The 26,679-nt window shown below is 28.4% G+C and overlaps 1 protein-coding gene across 1 annotated transcript; it reads right to left on the bottom strand.

Annotated features, from left to right (window-relative positions):
• Window positions 1-6,637: 6,637 nt before the first annotated feature.
• Window positions 6,638-8,189, bottom strand: LOC100204603 (ras-related protein Rap-2a). Its single transcript, XM_065790322.1, has 3 exons — window positions 8,017-8,189; window positions 7,766-7,896; window positions 6,638-7,246 (listed from the first exon to the last, which is right to left on the bottom strand). Exons 1-3 carry the CDS (start codon window positions 8,105-8,107, stop codon window positions 6,821-6,823), a joined length of 648 nt encoding a protein of 215 aa, XP_065646394.1. The 5' UTR covers window positions 8,108-8,189; the 3' UTR covers window positions 6,638-6,820.
• Window positions 8,190-26,679: the final 18,490 nt, after the last annotated feature.

The raw sequence follows: 26,679 nt of genomic DNA, 5'->3' as shown, positions 1-26,679 counted from the left end.
TATATCTTAAGAAGCGCGTATCAAACACTATAAAGGTGGCTACACATCAAGTTCAGGTATATAGTGTTCTAATGAATTCAAAATTGAGGGTGTAGTTTGTCTGTAAATGATTATTTGCTCATTTAAAAATAGCATTTTTTTTTTTAAGAACTCGAGTTTTTTTTTTTATTAGTTTAAGGAACTATGCCTCGAAATTACAAAAGAAAGGAAAATAGCCGAGGTTACAAAACAAATTACACTCAAAAAGACTTACTAGCAGCAGTAAATAAAGTGAAAAACCACGGGTTTACTATCAGGAAAGCAGCCAAAGTTTATAAGATTCCGCTTGGAACTCTCCATAAAAACGTAAAACTTGGAAATCAAATTCCAAAAAAACATGGTGGAAAAACCAGACTTGACAGTTCTACAGAAAATTTAATTGTTCAAACAATTACTTATATGACAGATTGGAGGGTGCCTCTTGATTCTTTGGACATTCGACTTTTAGTTAAATGTTATTATGATAAAAAGAAAATAACAAACTTTATATTTAAAAATAATATGCCTGGTGTAGATTGGGTTCAGTCTTTCATGAAAAAGCATTGTCTGACGAAAAGGGTTGCTGACAATGTAAAGCATAGTAGGGCTTTAGTCAATGAAGAAACTCTTAACCGTTATTTTAACAACTTATACCAAGAGTTAAAGGATATACCTCCAGAAAACATATATAATTATGACGAGACCAATATAACAGATAATCCAGGGTCTAAAGCTGTTATTATTCGTCGTGGACACGGACACCGCGTTGAAAACAAACAGAAACATTCAAAACAATCAACTAGTATAATGTTTGCTGGTAACGCTGTTAGAGAATTTTTGCCGCTTATGGTTGTTTATAAACCAAAAAATCTCTACCAGGGTTGGACTCATGGTGGACCACCTAGAACCGTATACGATATCACCACTAATGGGTGGTTTGATGGTAGAAACATTTACCAGATGGTTCATGGAGATATTCTTGCCTATTTCTATTTTAAAAACCGGAACAACATTGCTGATTGGTGATAATCTGGGTTCACATTTTTCTCCAGATAATATTGAAGCCACGATTCAAAATGACATCAAGTTTGTAACAATACCACCTAATGCAACCCAATCTCTGTCAACCACTAGATGTTGCTGTATTTAGAGGGTTAAAGCAGTCGTGGAGGACAGTACTTTTAAATTGGAAAATAGAAAGTCGATTTAAAGGGGCTATTCCAAAAGAACACATGCGCACTCTTTTCAACAAGTTAGTAAACACCTTGAAACCAGAAGCTTTAGTTTCCGGATTTCGAGCAATAGGAATCTACCCTATGAACAAAACAGAGGTGATAAAACGACTTCCTGGAAAAAACAAAGACTCTGGTGGTAAAGACACTGTAATGATTCTTAACAATTCCGTTTTAAAAATTCTGAAAAACAATCTAGGCTTAGGTACAAATCCAGTTGCAATACGAAAAACACGCGGTCCAAAGGTTGAACCAGGAAAAAGAGTTCATTGTTTAGATGAGTCAATGCCATCAAGTTCAACAGAGCAAAACAACAAAGATAGTGATTGGTACTGTGCTTTCTGTAACAAAAAATAGGTGGAGTTAAGCGACAACGTATGGATTCAATGCGACAAATGCAGCAAACCTTATCACCTCCAGTGTTTTGGCTTTTTCTATGAAAAAGATCAATATTATAAGCTTGATATTGAAAAAATTGACTTTATATGCAGCCGGTGTGAGCCATGCAAGAATTTCGAGGATAGTGATAGTTGATGGTCTGTTTTTTTTAAGGCAGCTTTGTAAATATTGTTGTAAATAGTAATGTGCTGAAAAAACTAGATTTTAAACTTAGTATGTAATTTTTTCACATGAATTGATTTGAAATAAAAGACTCTACAACATATTAAAATACAATATCTGTTATCTGTTTGATTTTTAACAGTATTACCCCCCTTCGCCCTTACAACATGTTAGTCTATCCATAATCTAAGAAATAAAAACATTATGTCGTGTTTAAAGTAACTTCGAATCGGCTGTTTATTCTCACCCCGTTTAAAAAATACAAACATGCTTGTATAAAATAAGAAAATTAAGGTATTTACTTTACAATGTTTATCAGGCCTAAAACCAATTTTGGAAGCTAGATAGTATAATGTTCTGTTAAAAAAAAAAAATTAGCTGTTAGACTAACTGTATTGTTATATGATGCATAAATGTTTAAAAAGCGTTCATAGTCATCCCAGTTGACGGTAATCAACTACAAAGTAAAGATCATTAAAGAAGTTGAAGAATAAATTTTCAAATTCGTACAGCTAAAAATTCTGAAAACTTATTTCAAAAAAATAAACAAGTCGCTCTCCTACAGCAAAATGGCTTTCACAGAAATACAACTATACAAGGGTGCCCAGAGCATTTTTTTGTCTTTGAGATAGCAAACTTCCAGACATGGAGCAAACTCCAAACATTTATATGTTTATACTTATGTCAAATAAGGATGCTTTGCAAAAAATTTCATAGTAAAATATTTTAGCGTTCAAAAATGACCATATAAAGTTTAAAGCCCCCTCAATTTGAGGGGGTTGCAAATTTTATATTGTCATAATTTTTGAACTCTGAGATATAATACTATGAAACTTAAAATTTATCGATAAATATAAGTCTAGTTGAAAATAATAAAAAAAATTTGACATAAGTATAAACATATAAATGTTTGGAGTTTGCTCCATGTCTGGAAGTTAGCTATCTCAAAGACCAAAAAATGCTTTCGGCGCCCCTGCAACTCTATGCATCTTAATTTGTTTTTAAACTAATTTTATTAACCTAATATTAAAAATATGACGCTTGTTCATTGATTTAAATAAAAAAAGTTTATAAAACTGAATAGCACACCAAAAAATGCAACTAAATGGTTGTCATCTAAAATTTACTCCGTTATGAACCGCAGCCATTTTGAAAGCTTTAAATTATTTACCAAAAATTTTCGCATGCGTACCTAAACATAACGTTTTTTCCTAATATCTAAACGACCGTGAGTCTCATAAGTTTAACTTGTTACATTTTGGTCACTAATTATTTTTATGTTGTATAAGATTAATCTACTAATTACTTAAGTTGTATTAAAAAAAAAACAACAACGTGTTTAACAAATCGTTTGAAAGCAAAAACTAAATGTGTGTTATGGTGCGCCACCCTCCCGTACAAACTTGAGAGAAAATAATAGTTTACTCAGAAAAAAAACCCAATAGTACACTTTTAATAAAATGAATCATATGTAAACAATCTAAAATGCAACCAAACTCTCTTCTTTAATCTCTTTCTTAAGTATTGGCCTAAAAAGTTTTTCTTTCGTTTTTCAATTTAAATGAAAAATTAAAAAAAGAACTTCTTATTGATGTTAATGAATTAAATTATTTTTTTTACTACATGAAATTGTAAGTATGTCTTTTTACTGACAAATCAAACCACGTAAAATGCAAAAGGTAGATCTATAATGTAAACATAATATTGAATCGGACAAGACTATTCCTATATTCATAGCATAAATAGACGGTGAAAATAGGGCGTGTAAATAGGGCGTGTAAATAGGACGTGTCAATTAGATGTTATAATATTATTGTTATTTAATTTGGAAATAACCAGAGCATTATTTTTTTTTAGACAAAAATATTTATTTTCCGGGTCATCGAGTTTTTGAAAAGTTTTTTGAGTTGATTCTTATTTCATTTCATTCAATTCGTTTAGTTCTTGATGTCTGAAATAGATAAAATACAGTAAAAAAAATACAAAACAACGTTCTTTGCTAGAACAAATAAAATTTTTAACAAAATTTAAATTTAAATTTTAAACTTATGACATAGTCAATAGTTTAAAACTGTATTTTGATGAAGAGTTTGAACAATTAAGTTAAAATTTGAAAAAAGTAAAGCAATAAAGGAAATTTTCCAAAATCGAAATACTTTAACAGGCAAGATTCTAAATCAAATGTTTTTTTAAAAAAAAAAAGTCCTATTCTCCTTTATTTATTGTTATCTAAATTATGCAAACATTTTTTAGCGCATCACGACTAACACAAAGCGAATAGGTTTCAATAAATAAATTTATTTTTAATATCTAACAAAAAAGTAATAAGAATACACAACGTCTCTCACAACGCCTCTCACAACGTCTCACAACGTGTCTCACATTCACAACCATTGTTTAGTGATCTAATAAATAAAATTGCTTGCCAAAAAATAATAACCATTTTTATTCACAAAATTTACAAAAAAACAATCCTCAATATTTTCAAAACATAAAAAAAAAACACAGCGCAAATGTCTTAGATTGTATCTATAAAATAATACTCAATATGAAGCCACCAACATAAACCATCGTTTTTTAGCATTACAGAGTCCCCAAGAATGGAATACAATAATCAATAATGACATCAAAAAGCTTGCAACGGAAAACAATATAATATCGTATGCAACTGTAAATTTTTTTGTTTGCTTGTTTATTCACCTCCCCAAGGCCCACTGCAGACAAGGAGGCTACTTAATTGTGGTTATAACCCTCTCTCAACTCTAGAACTCCAAAACACGAAACTTGACGAACAAGGCCGCTGCACGGAGAAACAAGTTGAGCGCGGTACTACCAGGGACGTGGTGGGGATCGAACTCCGAACTTCTCGCTTATGAAGCGAGCGCTCTACCACTACACCACTACCGCTTATAACTTCACAAAATAACTTCACATAATAAAAAATAATAAAATAATTAAATATAGAGAATTTTTTATGGAGCTATATTTTTTTAGCGGTCATCTAATTATCAAATGGCATAACTTCTTTTCATATAGAAAGGTTTAAAGTCTTTAAAAAGTCCAATTTTTTTATTTTTATATTGATCTCAATATTATTAAAAATAAATTTTATAAAAATTTCAAATCTTTTTAATACATTTCTTAACATTCTCTTCTAAATCGTAATAGTTAAAAATTGCAAATGTCTTTTTTTTTTAACATCAATTTTTTTTTTTCTATTTTGTTCAATTATTATTCAAAATAAATAATTTTGAAACTTTTGTTGATTTTTTTATTTTTTTTTAGATTTAAAAAACTTTAGATTTAAAACGTTTTAAAAAACTGGAGGACGTTATTTAAGAAAAAAATCACATGCATAAGAATTCACTAAAATTATAAAAGCCATATTTAAACAGTTTCAATTGAGTTTTAATTTCATCAATCAGATCAAACATTAAAACTACTTATTTTCTAAGGCAGAGGGGCTTTTTGAACAATTATATTCATTATTAAAATTGTCACTAGTCTTTATTTCAATAGTTGACTTCATAAAGCTTATTTGAAAACCAGTTAGAAATAAATTTTCGATCATAATCATATTAAAAAATTAAATGGCATGCAAAAACAGATAAACCTTTTTTTATTTTTTAATAAAAATTAGATCAAAAGAGCATGATTTTCAAATTTTTGTCTTAAACATTTTTTTAATGATTTCTATTGTTTAGCTTTTAATTTTTTAATTTTTAGCTATTCGATTTACTAGAAAACATTTTTTGCCATTATCTCAGAATGAAAAAAAAAGTGAACTATCTGGTTTTGCAAGTCCACTCCTCATATATATATATATATATATATATATATATATATATATATATATATATATATATATATATATATATATATATATATATATATATATATATATATATATATATATATAAATTTTAATCAGTGTCTTAAATATTGGCTTTCTGTGTATATTTAATAACTACTATCACATTGCAATTTAACGAAAGCAATCGTTACACTTAACAATACTTGATATTTAAGTTTGGTTATATATGACATCTTCATATAATAAACACATAGCGTGGTCACTCCATCTTATCTTATGGTGTTTAATCACCATAAGATAAGATGGAGTTATTCAGTTAAAGTTAATCGCAATTTGGTTTTGATAAAAGCAAGCTTACTGAAAGAGCATTCTCCTTTACCCTTTGAAACTGGGATTGTATTGAAAATGCTAAGCAAAATGCAAATAGAAAAAAAATATTGACTGAAGACTTTTCTGGAAGATTCTATTGAGCTACTGATTCAAAAAAAAAAATTATATTTTTACGAAGTTACTTGATTACTTGAGAACATCTAGATGGCAGGTTTCTTCAACCAACTCCTCTTTTTTTATATCATTTACCTAGAGGTTTGCCAGTGCTTTGCGTTTTTCTTTCTGTTAAAATGTTTTTTTTATCACTGAATGAAGATGGAGACCACCAAATAAAAAAATATGTCCTTTGTTTATTGAATTGTATTCATCCTGCTTTTTATCTACTGTCAAGAGCTCAATAAATACGTTTACCTCAAAATACCTTGATTTGTCTTCATTAAAGTCGGCTGTGTTCCTCAACTCGCCGTGAACTGTTTTCCTGTTTATTTGATAAAGAAACAGGACCTTGCCTGAGAAAAGAAACTTGCCTCTTGTCTTTTGGATAATTTACAAATATTTAAATTGGTGAATACTTTAATAACAACAAACATTGAGACAAAAAATTGATCATAAGTTCCATAAAAAAATTCTCAGGGGTTGATACACAAAGGTAGACAATTATTTAAATTGACAACAACATCAATAGTTTTAACTGTTATTATTATCACATTAATATTATTATTATCATAGAGCAGATAAATATAGAATTAACAACTTTATAAATATATTTCCGAATAATTTCAAGGTAATAAAAAATACTATTACACAAAAACACATAATAAAAAAAAATACTATAAATACTCTAAATACTATATTAAATATTAAATTAATAATCAGATAGAATTTTTATTGAGTCTAGTGCGCTATACGACTTTGATCGACTATTTAGATACTTCTGATATCCGTTTGATTTTGTGTCTGCCGCCATAAATGACCTACTTATTTTGCGCTTCTCAAATTGAGATTGTTTGCACATTTCAACTAATATACTTTTTAAATCCTCTGTGGGTATGGCAGCTGATCTTTCAAAAACCTCAACACCATATTCTGCAGATAAAGATAAACGATCTTTAGCACTGACTTCGCGTTGCTTGCATTGATCGATTTTATTTGCAACAACTGCTATTGGTATATCATTTAAGTTTAACGCACGAACTTTTTGAATCAAATTTTTAACATTTTCAAAACTGTCTTTGTTAGTTACTGAATAAACAAGTATAACCGAGTCAGCGTAAGAAATAAGGGCATCGTTCTGCAAAAGAAGTAAAGATTTTTCTTTAAATAAAAGTGTTACAAAGTTATACAATATAGGCCAATGCGAGGAGGGGGTAGGTTGGGGTGGGTGGGCGTGACACCCATGGGTGTGTCATGCCCACCCCCACCACCACGCGCTGATGGCATGAAGGTGGAACTTAGAATATTTACTTCTTGTTAGCAATAGAAAATTTGAGGGACTTTTATTTTTGTTGGGTTATCAAAATTAAATAGGCACTCCTACCCAGCCTTTTTCACACATCAAACCACCAGCCACATTTAAATAGTTTCTTTTATAGGGCAAAGTATATTATAAAGTTTGTAACAAATTTTATACATTAAATTATGTTTTAAAAATAAAATTGTAATTAAAATAAGTTAAAAAGTTTATACATTAAAATAAAACAACAAATATAAGTTAAATATTGTAGCAAAAAATTGAATAAAAATATATTTAAAAAAATATATATATATATATAAAGGTAAAAAATTAAAAAATTATTTAATCGTAAATCACCTTCCCATTAGAATCCATAATTTCTAGCTGAATCTTTTTTGTACCGACAGTTACCTTATACCTATAAGCTTCTTGTTTTCCTCTGACGTAGTTATTAAAAAACTGGTTAGATAGACATCGAACAATCAATGCTGAAAAAATATTTTTTAAATTAGTTAGCAAAGTTCTTAGAAAATATATTAGACGGTGACAAGATAATATTAAAGCAGAGGTATGTTTAAAATACTTAAAAAATATTAAGGTGGCTATACCTGTTTTTCCAACACCCGGTGAGCCAAGTAAAACCACCCTAAACGAGCTTGTTTTTTTCCGTGATATTAATTTAAGAATTTTGTGCTTCATAACTTGCTTGTTAGAGTAGCATTTTTAACATTTATTTTAAAAATAATATGCAGATCGTTACATTTAAAAAACGTTATTAAAAACTAACAACTTCGATAATTAAATACATTAGCATTCCCAAGAGAATAACAAGAACAAAAGGTACGCGTGATAAAAAATGATTTGTCATACCTAGTTATAGATGTAATTATATTTATTTTAAGAAAATTAAATTATAACAATTGCGCGTAAGTTAAAGTTGAAAACGTCACTGCTTTAAATTTAGAAAATTAAAAATAAATAACATATTTTTGCAATACAGATTACGCATTGCATATTACGGGTTACACGTCATGTTTTTGATGGGCTTAAGAGCCGTGTTTTCTAAGAATCAGGCAAATTCCTGAAACTGTGGAAGTGACCTCCTCCAAATTGCTTGAATTTTTTATATATTGATCAGAATATAGAAAAAACCTGTTAGGGAAAAAAAAAAATTTCAAAAATGTTTCGTTCACTCGGAATCTGGGCTTAAATTTTTGTGATTTTTTTAAAAATTTTCAGAAATTTAGTTTTTGCCACCTTTGAACCCATTTTTTTGGCAAGGCAAAAAGTTGCACATAGCTTTTGTAGTTAATATCAGACGTAACCCAAAAGCTCTCTCCAAAAAATATAAAAAAGTTGCGTGACACTGTGCGGTTGGCTAATTATCATAGTTCAAAAGTACAAAATCAATCAGTTTTGTCAATTTTTAATCGGAGTTAATTCTAGCGGCGAAGTGTTGCACACAATTTTTCTTTTAGGATTTGAAATTATCAAAGGTATTGAGTCTAAAAATGCAAAGAAAGTTATGTGATACCTAAGGCCTATTAATATATTAAGGCTTGAAATTGGAAAAAAATGTTTTAGTATACTTACAAAATGAACCATTACGGCAGAGGCGCTTAGTTTTGTAAAAATGTAAACATATCCAACTGTCAATACAAAAAGGTCCTAACATAATAATAAAAAAAATTCGTGTGATTTTGTCACACGCATGATAGAACATGAATTAAAAACTGAACAATAATCTAACATCACGATAACTATATTGCTAATTAAATAAAACATAAATCAAACATTTAAATGTTTTTCCATTTAAAAATTAGTTTTTCATTTATTAATAGAGTCATTTACACACATTATCCACCACATCACACATAATTTCTACTCTGCTGCAGTAAGTTTCTCTAAGAATAATGATATGACTGTATTATAGTCTTCTTCGGATAATGAATAATCGCCACAACCACTGATTAGAAAAGGAGCATTTACTAAACAGATAATTTTATCAGTTTGGTTATTTATCTCCTCGGTAGTAACTGGCCAGCGAAAAGTATTCTTCTCTTGCCCGTTAATCATACAATTAACTCTGATCCCAGTTATAGATACCTAAAATTATTAGCGCAACATTTAAAATAATATAATAAAGAGTTTTTTGATTTGTTTAATTTTGCTTACATTCAATAAAACTTGTAAAGTCTTATATAATGTCATTCTGAAATTATTTTTACATTTTATTTATATTCCTTTTATTTTAGAGCACTGTTTTGTAAAACAAAATAAAAACTTGAAACTAATATATACTTTGAATAATATTACCTCCACAATATATCCAATATTCCATTGTTTTTCATATGCAACAGCAACCCAATCATTCACTTTCCATACAAGACAAATTTCTTTTGCAAGATTGGCGATGTCTTCCTCATATTTATTATCATCTTCATTGTCTCCTGCCAGATTAAAGTCATCATTTTTGCCATAAACTTCTTTGTTATCGTTAACCTGACTATTTTCATTATTTTCTGTTGTCGGTTCTACCAGCTTACCTTTTCTTTTCAGGTTGCTAAATCTATAACAATATCAATTATACATATTTTTAAACATATGTAAACAAACACACAAAATTATAACTTTCACCTAAATTTTAATTTCATATTTGTAAAAGAACTATTTAACAGTCAGAAACATAATCTAATTTGCAAAAGTTTTGATAGCAACAATGCCTACCTTGAAAATAAAGATCTTATCTGTTGGCTAGTTACATATTGATCAGGCGGAAGTTCTCTCCTCAGCTGCATGTGAACCTGCTCAGGGCTCATTTTATTACCTGATTCTTCTCCACGAATAAAGTATTTATACAACAGTTCTTTCTGCTGATTTGAAAATCTAAAAGAACTTTGAACTGGTAATGCCCAACCTTGCAATAGAAAAATGTTCATGCAATGTGGTTTGTCTTTTACGGAAGCACTGTTAGAGGATGAAGAAATTGGCATATTTAGTTGTGAAGTAATTTTCATCTTATGAACAAACGAGTTGCGAACTTTATCCAATGATGTTAATGATTTCGGAACTGTATGAAGACCGGATAGCATGTGTTCTTCTAACTCAGCATCGCTTTCAAATGATAAAGTACAATTCATTTCAGTGCAAAATCTTAATGAATATAATTGCCTGTCACTTCTTTTCTGTTTTTCCTTAAGTGACTTGTTACGCTTAATTGAATTATCTGTTTTGCTATATGGCAACAACAACTTAATCGAGGGTTGAATTTTAAGATTTCCATACTCTTGTTCAATTCCCTCACCGATATTGAAATAACGCCACATCTTCATACTTTTCTCACCAAACTCAAATGAGTGATAGTTGCTAATGTTCTTAATCTTTGGTCCAGTAACTACAGTTTTATCATTGCTAATTTGAGCAACTGCTACTTTTTCATCTTTAGCGCCAAAACTATAATGCATAGCCTTGTGTATATCTTCAGCAGTCAAAAGATTATTACCAGAGTCAACGTAACTCCTTAAAATTATCTTTACAACTGTACTCTCCCTGTCACATTGATCTTTTCCACAACAGGGTTCATTATAATCATATCTCAGCAACTTTATATCTCTCTCTTTGCATACATTGTAGATTGCTTCAGCTGAAAGATTTCCCTGATAGCAGCCGGCATTATCAGATTTGGTAAACATTTTCTTGATATGCGGTTGATCAATTCTGAATTGGTCTAAAACTGCAGTGGCTAACGAAACAACATCACCTATTCCCTGATCACACCTATACATTGAAGTAAAGTAAACACGTTTGAATAACTTTCCTGCTATTTTTATGAAGAATATATCCACATGTAAACTCATTCCTTTCTTGCCAAAATACTCTCTTTGGCCCTCTCTGTATCGAACCGGAAGAATTTTTTGACAAAAATCTTTAAGCCAGAAAGCAGTTTCATCGTTTAACTGCTTAAAAGCTTCGATTTTTGCCTTTTTCTGTTGAGAATCTCTCATCAGGTGTTTTATGTAGTTGAATACATCCTTTACAGCAATTTCCAAATCATAAATAGAATCAGCATCGTCAGAATTTTGAATTATTAGTTCTTTGATCATCTCGATAGCTTTGCACAAATCATAGCAATCGGCACATACCACTTCTGATATCTCTGTGTTGGATTGAAGATTTTTTTCAGATGGATCTGATAAGGCATGTTTTGAGCTATGAGAAGAAATGTTTGAGTCATTGACACTACAATTGGTTTGATAACTTGTTTTCAAATACCTTTTTCCTTTTTCAAGGGCAGCTTCGAGAGATTTAGAACTAAATCTTTGTGCCAATTTTTGTAATGTTTGAAAACCATTCATGCCTGAAGCAGTAACATCATCTAATCCAGCTAAGCTTTTTCGACTTGAAGGTTTTATTGCATGCAATACTTTCCACAAACTTGAATCAGATAATGGTATATAATTGTTTTCACTACAACTTTTTCGATAGAACATGATAGCGTGGCTATATTTTGTCGTCAGTATTGCATGCACTATCTTTTGTTCTTCACCGCTGTCGTATTTTAATTTGGTTATTCCATAAGCAACATCATGCAAAATACCGCTTGTAAATATAAAGTCTAAGAAATGTTCACACTTTGTTTGATCAAGACTAGATCGGACGAATACTTTCTTCTCTGGAAATGCCAACCCTTTATGAGATGCATGCCATTTTCTTGCTGTTTCTATACGATGGTTGGTACACTCAAATGTGTTCATTATAAACTTTTTGGTATACTTGGTATGGTCTAATAATGAGAGGATAACTAACTTTCCCATGGAATCACTTTGCTTATATACTTTCTGAGCACGAATAATTTCAATTGGGAGAGGGCTATTTATTTCATCAACATTTTTACTGTTAAGAAAATCTATAAGTATTTCCTCTTGTCCAGGAGCAACAGCTTCCGCAAATTTTTTCTTTAATAAGTTTTCTAGGCGAACATACTTGCGTTTTAACTTATCTTTAGTAGTATCTTCCAGATATTCGAACTTCCTTTTTAATCTAAATTTTATTGGACTTGCATTAAGAACCTCAGTTACACTCTCACGGCTTCTTAGAGATTCGTCCAAAATCTCCTGTGAAACATTAATTTCACCGGGATCAAATTCTTCATCTGGAGTAGCAGGTGTCATATATGTTTGTTCTTGTTGTGTTTGTGTTTCTGTACATAAATTGGTGTTTTCGTTGACTCTAGATAAAGCAGTTTCTTGCTTTAAATGGGTAAAACACAGCATTGCACCAACTGAAAATACTTCATTGTATCGCTTTGACATTGACATATGACGACATGTATTGGTGACGCCCTTAAAGCGGGAGATTTTTTTCCTTTTATATTTAGATGGTGAGGATGAAAGCATGTTTTTGGAGGACTTCATGCAATACCAAACGTGTACCGGTGAAAAGCACATATTTGTTCATCCTTTTCAAGATTTCTTTTAAGTCTATTTGCAATAAGTCCATTTTCTTCCCAAATATTATTATCGTTTAATCGCATGACCTAAAAACAATTTTTTAAACAATTATTAAGTGTGTCATTTAAAGCATTGTTTATAATCTGACTCTTCACGAAAAATATTTACAAGTTTGAAATACATTGTTGTTATTATTAAAATACAATATTGCAAGAGTGTGATTAATTTAGTGATTATTTATTAAAAGAGTGAGGAATTAATTAAAAGAGCTATTTTTTTTTGTTTAAAGAACTTTGTCTCAAAATCTTATCGCAGAGAAGTTATAAAGTATGTAATTATAAAAATTATATTACAGTCTGCGTAAATTTAAAATACATAATTACCTTTAAGTTGATGAGGTGTTTCTTAACATCAACATCTCCCAGCTGATGAATGTAGAACATTTTGTTTATAATTTTATGTTTTTTGAATGATCCACAATTTCCTTTTGAAAAGCAACAACAGTTTTCATAAAAATATTTGTTTTGTTTCATACTCAACTAAAAACAAGTTCTATTTATGCAGTACCTATTTCTCAATAGCAATGATAAAATATCTACTCTATTTATGCAAATTTTAAAGATCGTTAAAATAAAGTTAAGACATTTTTATGGTAAAGTAAACAACCGCCCACTAACTTGTTTCTCCATAATCGTGATATCAGCGATTCTTCTTCCATTCGATCACCACAAGTTATTTGGTTATGACGTAAATTTAAATAATTCACTTCTGATCATGTATTGTTTTTTATTATTATTTATTTCAATTGTTATGATTTCTATATCATAGTCAGAAACGCTAAAATTTTTTCTTAACATTACGTGCAATGTTTTGTGTAATGCTAAATGCTAATTTTTGATGATAGAAATTTTATTGTGAGCGAAAACCTCATCTGTGTGTCCAAAAAAATATCTCTTCGTACTTAATCATTTTTAACAATTTGTACCTTTATTTTTAACTTAATATCTAAAGATCACACGAATTTTTTTTATTATTATGTTAGGACCTTTTTGTATTGACAGTTGGATATGTTTACATTTTTACAAAACTAAGCGCCTCTGCCGTAATGGTTCATTTTGTAAGTATACTAAAACATTTTTTTCCAATTTCAAGCCTTAATATATTAATAGGCCTTAGGTATCACATAACTTTCTTTGCATTTTTAGACTCAATACCTTTGATAATTTCAAATCCTAAAAGAAAAATTGTGTGCAACACTTCGCCGCTAGAATTAACTCCGATTAAAAATTGACAAAACTGATTGATTTTGTACTTTTGAACTATGATAATTAGCCAACCACACAGTGTCACGCAACTTTTTTATATTTTTTGGAGAGAGCTTTTGGGTTACGTCTAATATTAACTACAAAAGCTATGTGCAACTTTTTGCCTTGCCAAAAAAATGGGTTCAAAGGTGGCAAAAACTAAATTTCTGAAAATTTTTAAAAAAATCACAAAAATTTAAGCCCAGATTCCGAGTGAACGAAACATTTTTGAAATTTTTTTTTTTCCCTAACAGGTTTTTTCTATATTCTGATCAATATATAAAAAATTCAAGCAATTTGGAGGAGGTCACTTCCATTGACTGCCTGATTCTTACAAAAAATGACTCTTAAGCGCCAAACGTTTGTAAATTTTTAAGTTTTTTTTTCAGAAACCAAGACCCCAAGAGTTACAATTCTTGCAATGCTTATAAAATTGCTTATTACCAGCCAATAATGTCTCTAAATTCCTTTAAATAAAAAGAAAATGTTTTCATATATTAGCCACGAAAATCATATATATGTATTAAAGAATAAATTTAATTCAAAAGAAAATTTAAAAAAATTTAAATTTTAATCTTAAGATACAATAGAGATATCTAAACGTTTCTTTTGTTTTTTTGTTTCGTTATTTTTGCTACTTGTTCTACACGTTTCTTTTGTTTTAACTCCTAAAAATCAAATCAAATAGTTTACAAATCTAACTTCTTGACTCTCAAAAGACACAGTTGCTAAATTGTGTCTTTTGAGAGTCAAGAACATTGAGTCATTGTTGATATTGCATAGCTATAATATGTTTCAATTCAGAAAATTAGCTTTCTCCAGAAGCAAAGCTTACTGATATTGGTAAAACCCTGTGGGCCCACGAAAATCAAACCAGTTTTAACCATGGTTAAAACTAGTTTGATCAACGCGGGCTTACAGGAACGAGCATAATTTAAGTAATATTACTCAAATTTTTTTGCGATTTAATGTAGGGGAAAGGGGGCTAAATAGTACCGCCTAAGGAAAAAAATTAATAAAAATAAAACTAAATGTAGGAAAAAATTTATTTTTAGATAGAAACAAGCATTGATGAAACTAAAACAAACAATCATGATTTCAAGATGTAAATATTAAATAAAGAGCACACTAATAAAAACTAAAAATAAACAAGGTGGTACTAATTACCCACAAGAAGGTTCAAATAGTACCACTATTGAGGCTAATAAGTACCAAAGGGTATGAAGAAAAAAAAAGCTCATCACTAATAATAAGTAATAAATCTCATCTTTAGAGGTTGGGGTAATTAGTACCACAGGTACGATTTACCCCACTATCAAAGGTACAATTTACCCGACTATGACTAAACATAGTTTTCTACTTCAGTGTTTTAATGGGCTAAGTGAATCGGAAAATAACGTATTTATTAATGAAGAAGAATGGATGGGCTAACACCATAAAAAAATATAAATAAGTTACGTATATCCACGCCTGCTAGGTACGACTAGTAGGACAGTGTAATTATTACATCAAATAGTGTAAAAAAAGGGAAACAGACTTACCTCCTTTCTTTAACGTTCGAATCCGCCATTTTTTGGTCAGTATACATATTTCATCTGCTGGCTTGATTTTATCGTGTTTCCGCCAATTTCAACGAATCAGAAAAAGAACAATGACGCTGGTACGAATTGCACAGCTGTACTAATTACCCCCCTTTCCCCTATTTCGCGTTAAAAAATTTTTTTATTTATTTGTTATATATCACATATTCTTAAATGTAAAACTATTAGGACCCATTTAATAGGGATCATGGTAAGTCTGTTTAACACCGAGATTACTACACTTATTATTTGTAAAGTTTCTTCACTTAAAAAATTTATTTTCTTGCAACATCTTCACTTCGATAATTTTTAGTTTGTGCAAGAAAATATATTAAAGAATATATTAAAGACTTATACCTCTTTTAGGAAGAAGTTTGATTTCTAATAGTAAAAATAAATCTGGATTTTTCTAAAAGCATCTGGTTCCCACGGCATCGGCTCCCTCTCACCACCTCTGGTTAGAAATCTCAACCCGTTTAATAATTTGTAAAGAAAAATATTAGAGTATATTATCTTGAATTAGCAAGGAAAGTTATCTCTTTACTGAGTTAGATGCGCAGATTTACCGAACTGGTTACTTAAATACGTTAGTAGCATAAGTATCTTTAGCACAGATGACAACAGAGTAACCACCACTCCCCGCCAACCGCAACTTATTTAGTCGTCAGGCGATTTTTTTATTTTAATTTTTTTATGCCAATCTGAAATTTTTATTTTAAAAAATTTAGATTGGCATTTCCATCTGCATAATTTTCTTTAATTAAATCTTGTGGAAATGGTAAAGGCTGCAAAAAAACTAACTTTCATTATGGCAACATAAAAAATGTGTTTCATCAGGAAATTTCTTAGCATCACAATACTGACAAATATATTTCATTTTGAATTATTTGCCGCTTGCCGAGCAAATAATTCAAAACGATTTAAATTTATAAATTATATACGAGATCTAGCATTTTGCCGATTATTAAATTGATTTCGCCAAAGCCTCTTTCATTTCTGCCACAATTAACTTGCCAATTAACATTTCAATTTTCTAACTAATATCTGCTCATAGCCTGATATCATCCATTGAAATTTCATTTTTAATTGTAAGTAGTAACAAAAAATCTTAAGCAAATCTCGAAGATTGCGATCTTTCCTATATAATTTTTTTTCTTCTCTAAATAGCACACGCAAATAATTTTTATATATAACAAACTGTCATTTAAATAAATTATACAATAATATAAAGACTTTAAAAAAATATATATATTAGCTAGAAGATGTTTGAAAAAAAATTAACTTAGCAAATAATAATAAAAAAAATTATTAAAAACCTGCAATTCTAATAATAAACATACTGCTAACACAGAAAAAAAACAAAAAAAAACAACGTTGTAAACCCTTTTTTGCAAACTTCAATATTATTTTTTCTAAAATATTATTAGTAAACATTTTCAAAAAATTCACCAAACTTTAGAATATTTTGTTCTTCTATACCATGTATTTATACATCATCTGATGAATCTAAAATAAAAAATGTAATGAATAAGTAAATAAATTTGAAAAACATTACATACAAAAAATGAAAATCAATGTACCTTATAAAGAAAAGCTGTTGTGATTTACCAGAATAATAGTTGTTATATATTACTATTTCATGTTAGCTTTTAGAAAATAATTTGTGCTGTTACATCATGATTCCAAAATATTTATAGCAAAATCATATAAAAAACAGTGCCAAAGACAAAAAATCAAATTGTATATATTGCAAAATAATTTGTTTTGGCTTTTAGTGAATGATTAGAAGCAGTGATTTTTAATAAAATTACCTAATTATCATTTTTAACAATAGACACCAACGTGAAGGTAAGCCAAATGTCTATCAATTCAAAAGATAACAAAAAAACAACATCACAACAACAACACACAATAATAGCACACATCATAAGTTAATATAATATGTATATAACATAAATTAAGTAACATAACATTCATATATAACAAAACATAAGTAACAACATTACGCAAAATGTTATTAAAATTCATGATTATGTATGTTTAGAATAATTAATAATAAAGGCTTGAAAACACCAAGACCTAAAGCAGTAACAGTTTGACACTTAAAACTGTCGTGAAACCCTCTGCTATAAGTACATCACTTGGCTGGCAAGGTTGAAAAATCTTGCTCTACACGTTTACTAAGTCACAGCACTTTAAAAACATGGAAACAAGATAATATAAACATGTGTACCAATTATAAACACAATATGTATTTAACCTTATATGCATATTTAAAAACATTTATGAAACAGTTATATAACACATATTAACACATACACAAACAATAAAAAAACACTTTACATTATTAAAAAAAACATTGATGAAACAACTATAAAGCACATATTACCACATACACATACTTATCAAAAAAACATATATGCAAACAATAAACGTGTGCAAACAAAAATTTTAAAAATGACGAGAGATAATTTAAAAAAGATTCAAAGTAAACAAAATAAATGTATACAAACAATACTCTTTACTTTCATTTCTTTTTTTTTCATTACAACTGTAATCCTCATAACAAATTTTAACCTTTACATAAAATAACATGTGACATGCCATGTCAGTGTTGGCGCAAAATTTTAGTTTATTTTTTTAAATTTTCTAAAAAAGAACAAAAACTGTTAGTAGCATCACAGAAATTTCAAAGTAGTTATGACCAATTTTATGGAAATAGCATTAGTCTTACTTTTTTGTAGCATGAAAAATAATTAGGCCTCATTCATACCCCTATTTTCCTTCTAAAAAATGAAATAATAATAAAAAATAAAATAAAAAAATAAAATAATAAAAACTGCTGAAAAAAAGAAAAGCTAAAATAAAAACGAAAACAAAATGTAAACGATTTAAAAAATTAATTGAAGTGATCCTTTTTACTTTATATCTATTTTTGTTGCATAAAAAATAATTAGGCCTCATCTATACCCCTATTTTCCTTCTAAAAAATAAAATAATAAAAACTGCTAAAAAAAAATAATGCTAAAAGAAAAAACCAAAACAAACAAAATGTAAGCGATTTAAAAAATTAATAGAAGTGATCCTTTTTACTTTATATCTAATAAAAATGTTATATAACTATTTTCTATACTTACTTTAATTATAATATGATTTTAACAATGATTATTTTTTTTAATATGATTCTTTTTATAATATTTCTAAACCATTAGATAATAGTTAAATTACAAAAGGTAAAAGTTTTAACTCGCTTAATAGATCTTTCTCCAATGATCGCGTGCATTTTGAGAACGCGCTCTTTCAAAGCCTAGTATCTAATAAGACGACGTTAAACGTTAAACGGTAAGCGTTTAATATTTTGAATAGGAAATTGTTGGAGATAGTGATTGTGGTTCAGATAATTGTGAAAGTTTAAAGTATGTTACTAGAATAGTGAGTCTTACTTTTATTACATTTTATTAATTATAAATAGCATTTTGGCTAAATAATTTTGATAATTTCCAAATATAAATATTGTATAAAATGGAGTTCCTAGCATATCAAAGATGTAAATCTGCATGATGAATATATAGATAATAAAATAGAAGAAAAAGTTTCCTGAAAGTGAGGAAGAGTTTTTTGATTTTTTATTGGAGAAGGTTTTCGATTCTGAATCTTTAAAGGTATATTTAATGCTTTATTTATAATAGAATCTAAAAACATATTTAAAATTCTGAGTTGTAGAAGAATTATGTAATGTAAAAATTATTATTAAAGTTAACTATTTTGATTGATCATTTTACTTAGATCCCTGTTATAAAAAATGTAGATGACTGTATCGGAGAGGTAAAATTATTTACATGAAGCATGTTATTTGTTAAACTGATTTTATTTAATATTTTAAAGTTAGATTATCAGTTTATGGTTTTGTTATGAAAGAGGTAGAATACAAAAAAACTTATAGGAAAAGTAACCTTTGCTATATTTGGAAATTTTTGGCATCAAATGGAAAAATTTAATGCGATGCAGTGCTTGCAACAGTTTCATAAGCAAAAGATTCTTCACAAGACATGCTCAAAAGTGTTCACTTAGTACAATTAAGGCAGTTGAACTAATTCCAATTTCTACTGAATCATTAGATATTCCCAAATCGCTTGATCTAGATATAGGTTTTTTAAAGAATGTTTTAGGAAAAATTAGAAATGATGAGATTGGTAAATTATGCTGTACTCACAAAAATATTGTATACATTGGTTCAAAGTTGTATTGGAAACTTCACAAAAAAGGAGAATAAAGAAGCAGAAGTTTTTCGATCTGTCAGGGGAAATATGCGGCGACTTGCGAATTGCTGTAATATTTTTAAACAGCTAGATGGTATACATGCTTTATATTCCAACTCTCTAGATATATTTAATCGGAGTAACTTTAGGCAACTTTCTGAGGCTATATAATTTTTGTATATAATAGAATTATATACAAAAAGAGAAGATTTATCTCTTAAAGCAGGCTTAAAACAAAACTTGTATTATCTTATCAAAAAATCTGCAACTCTTGTGCAGCATTCATTTAACTCAAGGAAAAAAGATGATGAGGCTGCTGAGATCTCCAAATTTATTCAATCTTTTAAGGGTTGGCAGGGTTATCTATTTAGTTATGCAACATACCATTTAAATAAAAACGACAAATTAATTTAAGAAAACCATCAAGACTTTCACGAGAAGATGATTTACTTATTGTTAAAAATTACGTAATAGAGTTAATGATTTCAATCTGAAGTAAATTTTGTTGATGAAAGCAGCTATAAAAACCTTAGAAATGCTGCATGTGCGCGTGCATGTGCACGCATAACTTTTTTAAATGATGGAAGAGGCGGTGAACTTGCTCGAATTTTGTTAGCAGATTGGTTGCAAGGAGAAAATGATGAATGGATTGATAAACAAAGACTCAAAAAATTTGACAGTTTAGACCGTATTTTAGTGAAGTCTATGGAAGTTATTTACATGACAGGAAAGGGTAATAACCATCTACTACCAGTAATTATTCCAGGACATACAATTCTTGCAATGAAAAAACTTTCTAAAGAATGTTTCCGTAAAGTTGGTGGCGTTGTTACAAATAGTATGTTTATATTTGCAAACTCAAAAGGATCTGAAAATCATGTTTTAGGGTGGTATTTTGTGGCATTTGTTTAAAGTTAGTATTAAAATCACCAAAGGACATAATTGCCCTCAAAAATCGGCATAGGATTTGTACACTTTTTGCATTTCTTGATGTAGAAGATAAAGATAAAGAATTATTTTATTCCCATATGGGACATTCTGAAAAATTGAATCAAGATTTTTATCAGGCTCCATTGGCATTATTGGAATTAACACGTGTTGGGAAGCAACTAATGAAAATTTATGCTGGTATGTATTTTTTGTATTAGTTTCTGGTATATTCATAAATACTTAAAAGTTAACTTGAGTGTATGAACAAATCTTTTGATTTTTTAAAAAGTATAAAAGTGTTTAAAAAAATTTAGGCCTAGTTTAACTTTTTTTAATTTAAAAAATTACGGTTTTTATAAAAGTACAATCTAACACAAAATAAACACACAATATAGTAAACTTTGTTTTGTTAAATTTACTTTAGGGCAATCTGATGTGTTACAGGATCTGACTACAAAAGGTATCTGACTAATAATTATTTTTTAAATTAAAGTGTACGCTTTACAGGCTACGCCTAATTTTTATTTTATTATAAAATATCTAGAATCTGATAAGGAAGTTTATGAGAATGAATCTGGTGAGAATGTTGTTGATAAAGAATCTGATGAGAATGTTGTTCGGGAAAATGACTCTCACACTTTAACTTTAAAAGGTTTACAATTTCAACTTTAAAAAAAGTTGTATGATATTTATAATAAATTTATATATTTGTTTTTTATTCTAAAAATTTATATTTAGGTAATGATGTTTTTGGCATTTCGGAGAAAGTTGGTGATTTTCCTTTTAAAAAAATTATGTTTGACAATCCAATTTTGTTAAATAAATGTTCTTCATCCTTTGCAGGTGACTTTTACAATCTTAAGTTTACATTTTTCAATAATTATTTTATCTTGTGTATTATAATAAAAATCATAACTCCTCATTTAACTTTTAGAAGATCAAGAAGAAATATCAGTTAAGGCAATTGAGTCAAATATTGGTGCTAATTTCACTAGAAATTTTAACGGTTTAAACTTAAAAGTTTATCTTAAAAGGTCACTCAAAAAAGGTAATTTCTTTTCTTTACAACAAATTAATAAAAAAAAATTTATTGGATTATATTTTATAAAATTTATGATATAGTTTGCATTATACTTCCAGTTATTTATCGAAATAAAGAAAATAACGAAGAAAAGGTTCAAGAAAATGAACCTGATTACATTAATAAAATCAAGATGAGGGCAGTGAAAATTTTGATTCAGACAAAAAACGAGATCTTAGTTACAGTATTTTTATTTTACTAAAACTTACAAAAACTTTGTTAAGATTTTTTTTAAATTACAAATGCATTTTTTCTTTAAACAAGTTCAGTTTTACCAATACAATATCTTTTAAAATCAATATCTTTGCAATATCTTTCAGAATCAAAACCAAGAAAGTAAAGCAGGTTTAAATTGTTACTTTGGGGTTTTTATCTGTGGAAGAATTTTTGATTCGCCAAGTAATTAATTTGTACCATCGCAAAAATTGGTATGATAGAATTAAGTTAAAGGCTAAATTTTAGGTTATTTTTTAATTATTTTTGACATTGGTCACTGTTGGATAAAAATAGGTTTCCCCTTATTTAAGGTTATAATAAAACACTCTAAAGCTATTGATACAACCATTTCTTCTTATAGTCTAAGAATCTGTAATCAGTTTCTGTAATATATTTAAATACTGTAAATCTTCTTCTCGTTCGAAAAGAAATAGAAGGCTTTCGAATAAAAAATGGAATTGATTTTCCTTACTCAAAAATCCACTCTAAATTAGTTAATGATAGCAATAAAAACGAACGAGAAATAAGTATCAGGGGAAAACTTTTGAATAGACGATGCGAAGATATAAACATGTATATTGTTACATATGTAATAAAGCATTTTTTTTTTCAAGTTGTTTATTTTCTTGTTGCCCCTATTTAATTTAACTTTTTGGCATAATATATTCCAAAATTGTTCCTTTTATATTCATAATTATAAAAACAATTTATTAAAGTTTAAGCGCTTAAACCACTGTTTTTCTTTATTAAAGCGCTATTAATTAAGCATTTAGAAAATGTTTACTGTATACATATATATATATATATATATATATATATATATATACATATATATATATATATATATATATATATATATATATATATATATATATATATATATATATATATATATATATATTATTATATTTATATATATATATATATATATTATATATATATATATATATATTATTATAATTATATATATATATATATATTATTGTACACATATATATATATACATATATATATATATATATATATACATATATATATATATATTATACTGTATATACATATATATATATATATATATATATATATATACATATATATATATATATATATATATATATATATATATATATATATATATATATATATATATATATATATATATATATATATATATATATATATATATATATATATGTATATATATGTATATATACAGTATCGGACAAAACGAGTTCAACCAAATAATGATTTAGTTTCTTTATATAAAAGTGCTGCATTTTTTCAATTTAGAGAAATAACTATGCAACTGTTTAGAAACAAAGTTCTTCAAGTTTTGTTCATCACAAAGTTCATTATTTGTACACGAAAATTAATAAATTAATCAAAAGTATTAAAAAAAGTTGATTTCCTTTTAGACAAAACAAGTGCAACTCGACAAAATGTTGACCAAGCTGTATTTCGCTATCAATATTACGTGGCGAATCCTTTGTTGTCGATCACAGCCTTGCATCTTTGAGGCATAGATTCGATCAGGTGATCAATGAAACTTTGTGGAATCGTTGTCCAGGCCTTTTGGATTTGTTCAAACAGTTGATCCTTATTACGAACACCTTCATGATTAATTCTGCGGTTGACGACCTCCTACAGGTTTTCGATAGGGTTGAGATCCGGAGATTGAGGCGGCCAATCCATCACCGATAGGTGGTTGTCTTGAAACCACTGCTTGACTACTTTTGCAGTGTGTTTCGGATCGTTGTCTTGCTGAAAAACCCATTTTATTGGCATATTTCATTCAGCATGAGGAAACATAACATCTTTCGGGATATTTTTATGCATAAAATGGTCCATTATTTCATCGTTTCGATGTATTGGACCTAGACCGTTAGCAGAAAAACACACCCAGACCATTACATTGCCTCCACCATGCTTCAAGATCCAATGGCAGTTGGATCTTGAAGCATGGTGGAGGCAATGTAAATCGAGGCGTTTTCCGGCCGGTCGACGTACACGGCAAATCAATTGGTTCTACCTTCCATTTAAAAGTTTAAAAAAAAGTATTTATTAATACCAATTTTTTCAACATTTTTTTCTTTAGTTAGTCCCCATAACGAACTATGCGTCGCTCTCTTACTAAAAAAAAAAAGAAACAGATTAATAACCCGAGAACTATTAAATATACTGAAATAATTTTTTACACCGAAAATCACATATTTATTTTTGTGCATACTGAAAAAATGAATCAAACTTTTAGAAAATCATAATTTTTCACTTTTAATGTAAATTTACCTACCCGAAACCGAGTAGACCACTACAGACAAGGAGGCTACATAAACCTCTCTCAACACTATAACTCTGAAAAAAGAACCTTGATGAACAATGCCGCTGATGAAACGAGTACACTACCACTACACTATTAGCGCATATACACCAGTAATAAAGAGTTGCAAACCGATAGTTTTCAAAAACTGGCACAAGTGCGAACTGGCATAAATGCAAATTAGCATAACTGCACCAAAAGAATTTGCAAACATTGGCAAATTCGAATTGGCATAAATGCGAACTGTTATAAGTGCGAAACAGTTACGAAAACTGGCATAACTACCAAATGGCATAAGTGCGCCGAATAAAGTTGCAGATTTTATCATAAATTTGGGCAGCCGTAGAACACTGGTTAGCGCGCTTGCCTCAGAAGCTAAAGATCCGAGGTTCAACGCCACCTCTTGGCAAGTTTTGTAATACCGGTAAGTAAGGAGGCGTGAACTTCCTTTGCTCTTCCGCAGTGCTCTGTGATAAGACCATAAGGACTTCTTGGGGCACCAAGAAATCCTTATGGTCTTATCACAGAGATTTTTTACATTTATTACAAAAATAAATGTAAAAAAACCCCTGCAGTTTTTTTTACATTTATTTTTGTTCTTTGACAGTTAAATTTCGTAACATATTAACTCTGGCACATTCAAAAATAAACAAGTGATATATGTGAACAAAAAGAACTTTAACGTATAAAAGTTCATTATTTCATATTTTCATAAAATAATAGTGTTTTAGTAAAAATTTGCAGAAGACCAAAAGAAACATTAAGAACCGCTGTGTAATATTCATGTTCTTACGATATTAAAATTTTGACAATTATGTTAAAAACAAAAGTTAAAATAAAAAATAATATAGAATAAAGTCAGAACAAAAATACTCTCAAAGTTAAAATAAAAATACAAAAACTAATTTAAAAAAAATCGTTAATAAGATTTGTATACTCTAAATAACATTTTTTTATATTAATATCAATTTTTAAAGCGGTTTATATTTTTTGCACGTGTTATATTATTATCTTTTGTTATTTTAAATATTTTATATGTTATTTTAAATTGTTCTTGTTTAGGTTGCATAAAGGTTCAATTAAGGTACCTGCTTTGCACAAAGTATATTTGAAGTTAGGTTTTATTCAATAGAGATTATGAAAAAATAAAGAGCAATGTTGAAATTTACTTTGTATATGAGACATAAAACTTTATACATGTTTAGCTCGTATATTGTATAAATATTCAAATTTTTGGAGAGTGGTTTTGATTTTTTTATTTTTAAAATTCATTATACTTAAAACATGTTTCATTATTCTTAAACCATGTTTAATTATTCTTAAATCATGTTTCATTATTCTTAAACAATGTTTCATTATTCTTAAACCATGCTTCATTATTCTTAAACCATGTTTCCGTTTGCTAAAGAATGTTTTTAGTTTGCCTTTAAAAGTACTACTTCATGCAATATTTGCGTAATTTAAGTAACTTGTATAAATTTGAAAATTTGTTTTAGATATTTATTTAGTAGATCCTATGATTGATATAGAATTCCAATACTTGTTGATATTTTGTTGCCAATATAAGCAATATGTTTATTCCAGGTAATATTTTCGACGGTTTGACCAATTGATCTTTGCGGATGAACATGATTTATTTTTTTTTAGGTGGTTGCCCAAGAAAGAAATTTTTTTTTTTTCAATTTATTTTTTTATTTAAGTGTTTCTTTAGCAGAATTTCATCCTCTTTAAAATGATATTTGGATCATATATATTCAATTTAGATAAAACCTTCTGTTTTTCATTTTTTATATGGTGGTAAATAAAATTTTCTATGAAAATATAATAATCTATTGCACGAGATCGTCAACGAGTTGCATGAATTGAAACCGATACAGTTCAGTTATTAGGAAACAAATAAAAAAATAAAAATGGGAATGAAAAATGTGAATCTTATGTTGCTGGTGGTTTTTGACATTTAAAGAAGTTTTTATATTATTTTAGATAAAAACTTGATTTTCTTACGTTCATGATTTTAACTGATTTTTAAGATTTTAAAACTTGATAACTCAGTTAAGTTAAAATTTTCAGAAACAACTCATTTCTTTTATATAATTCAAACATCATAGGATTCTTCTTTTTTGAGTTTTTAAAC

This window comes from Hydra vulgaris, chromosome 02 (genome assembly GCF_038396675.1).
Source record: "Hydra vulgaris chromosome 02, alternate assembly HydraT2T_AEP".
Taxonomy (NCBI): Eukaryota; Metazoa; Cnidaria; class Hydrozoa; order Anthoathecata; family Hydridae; genus Hydra; species Hydra vulgaris.
Note: the sequence above shows the minus strand (reverse complement) of the source record. Positions and strands in the feature narration are given on the sequence as shown.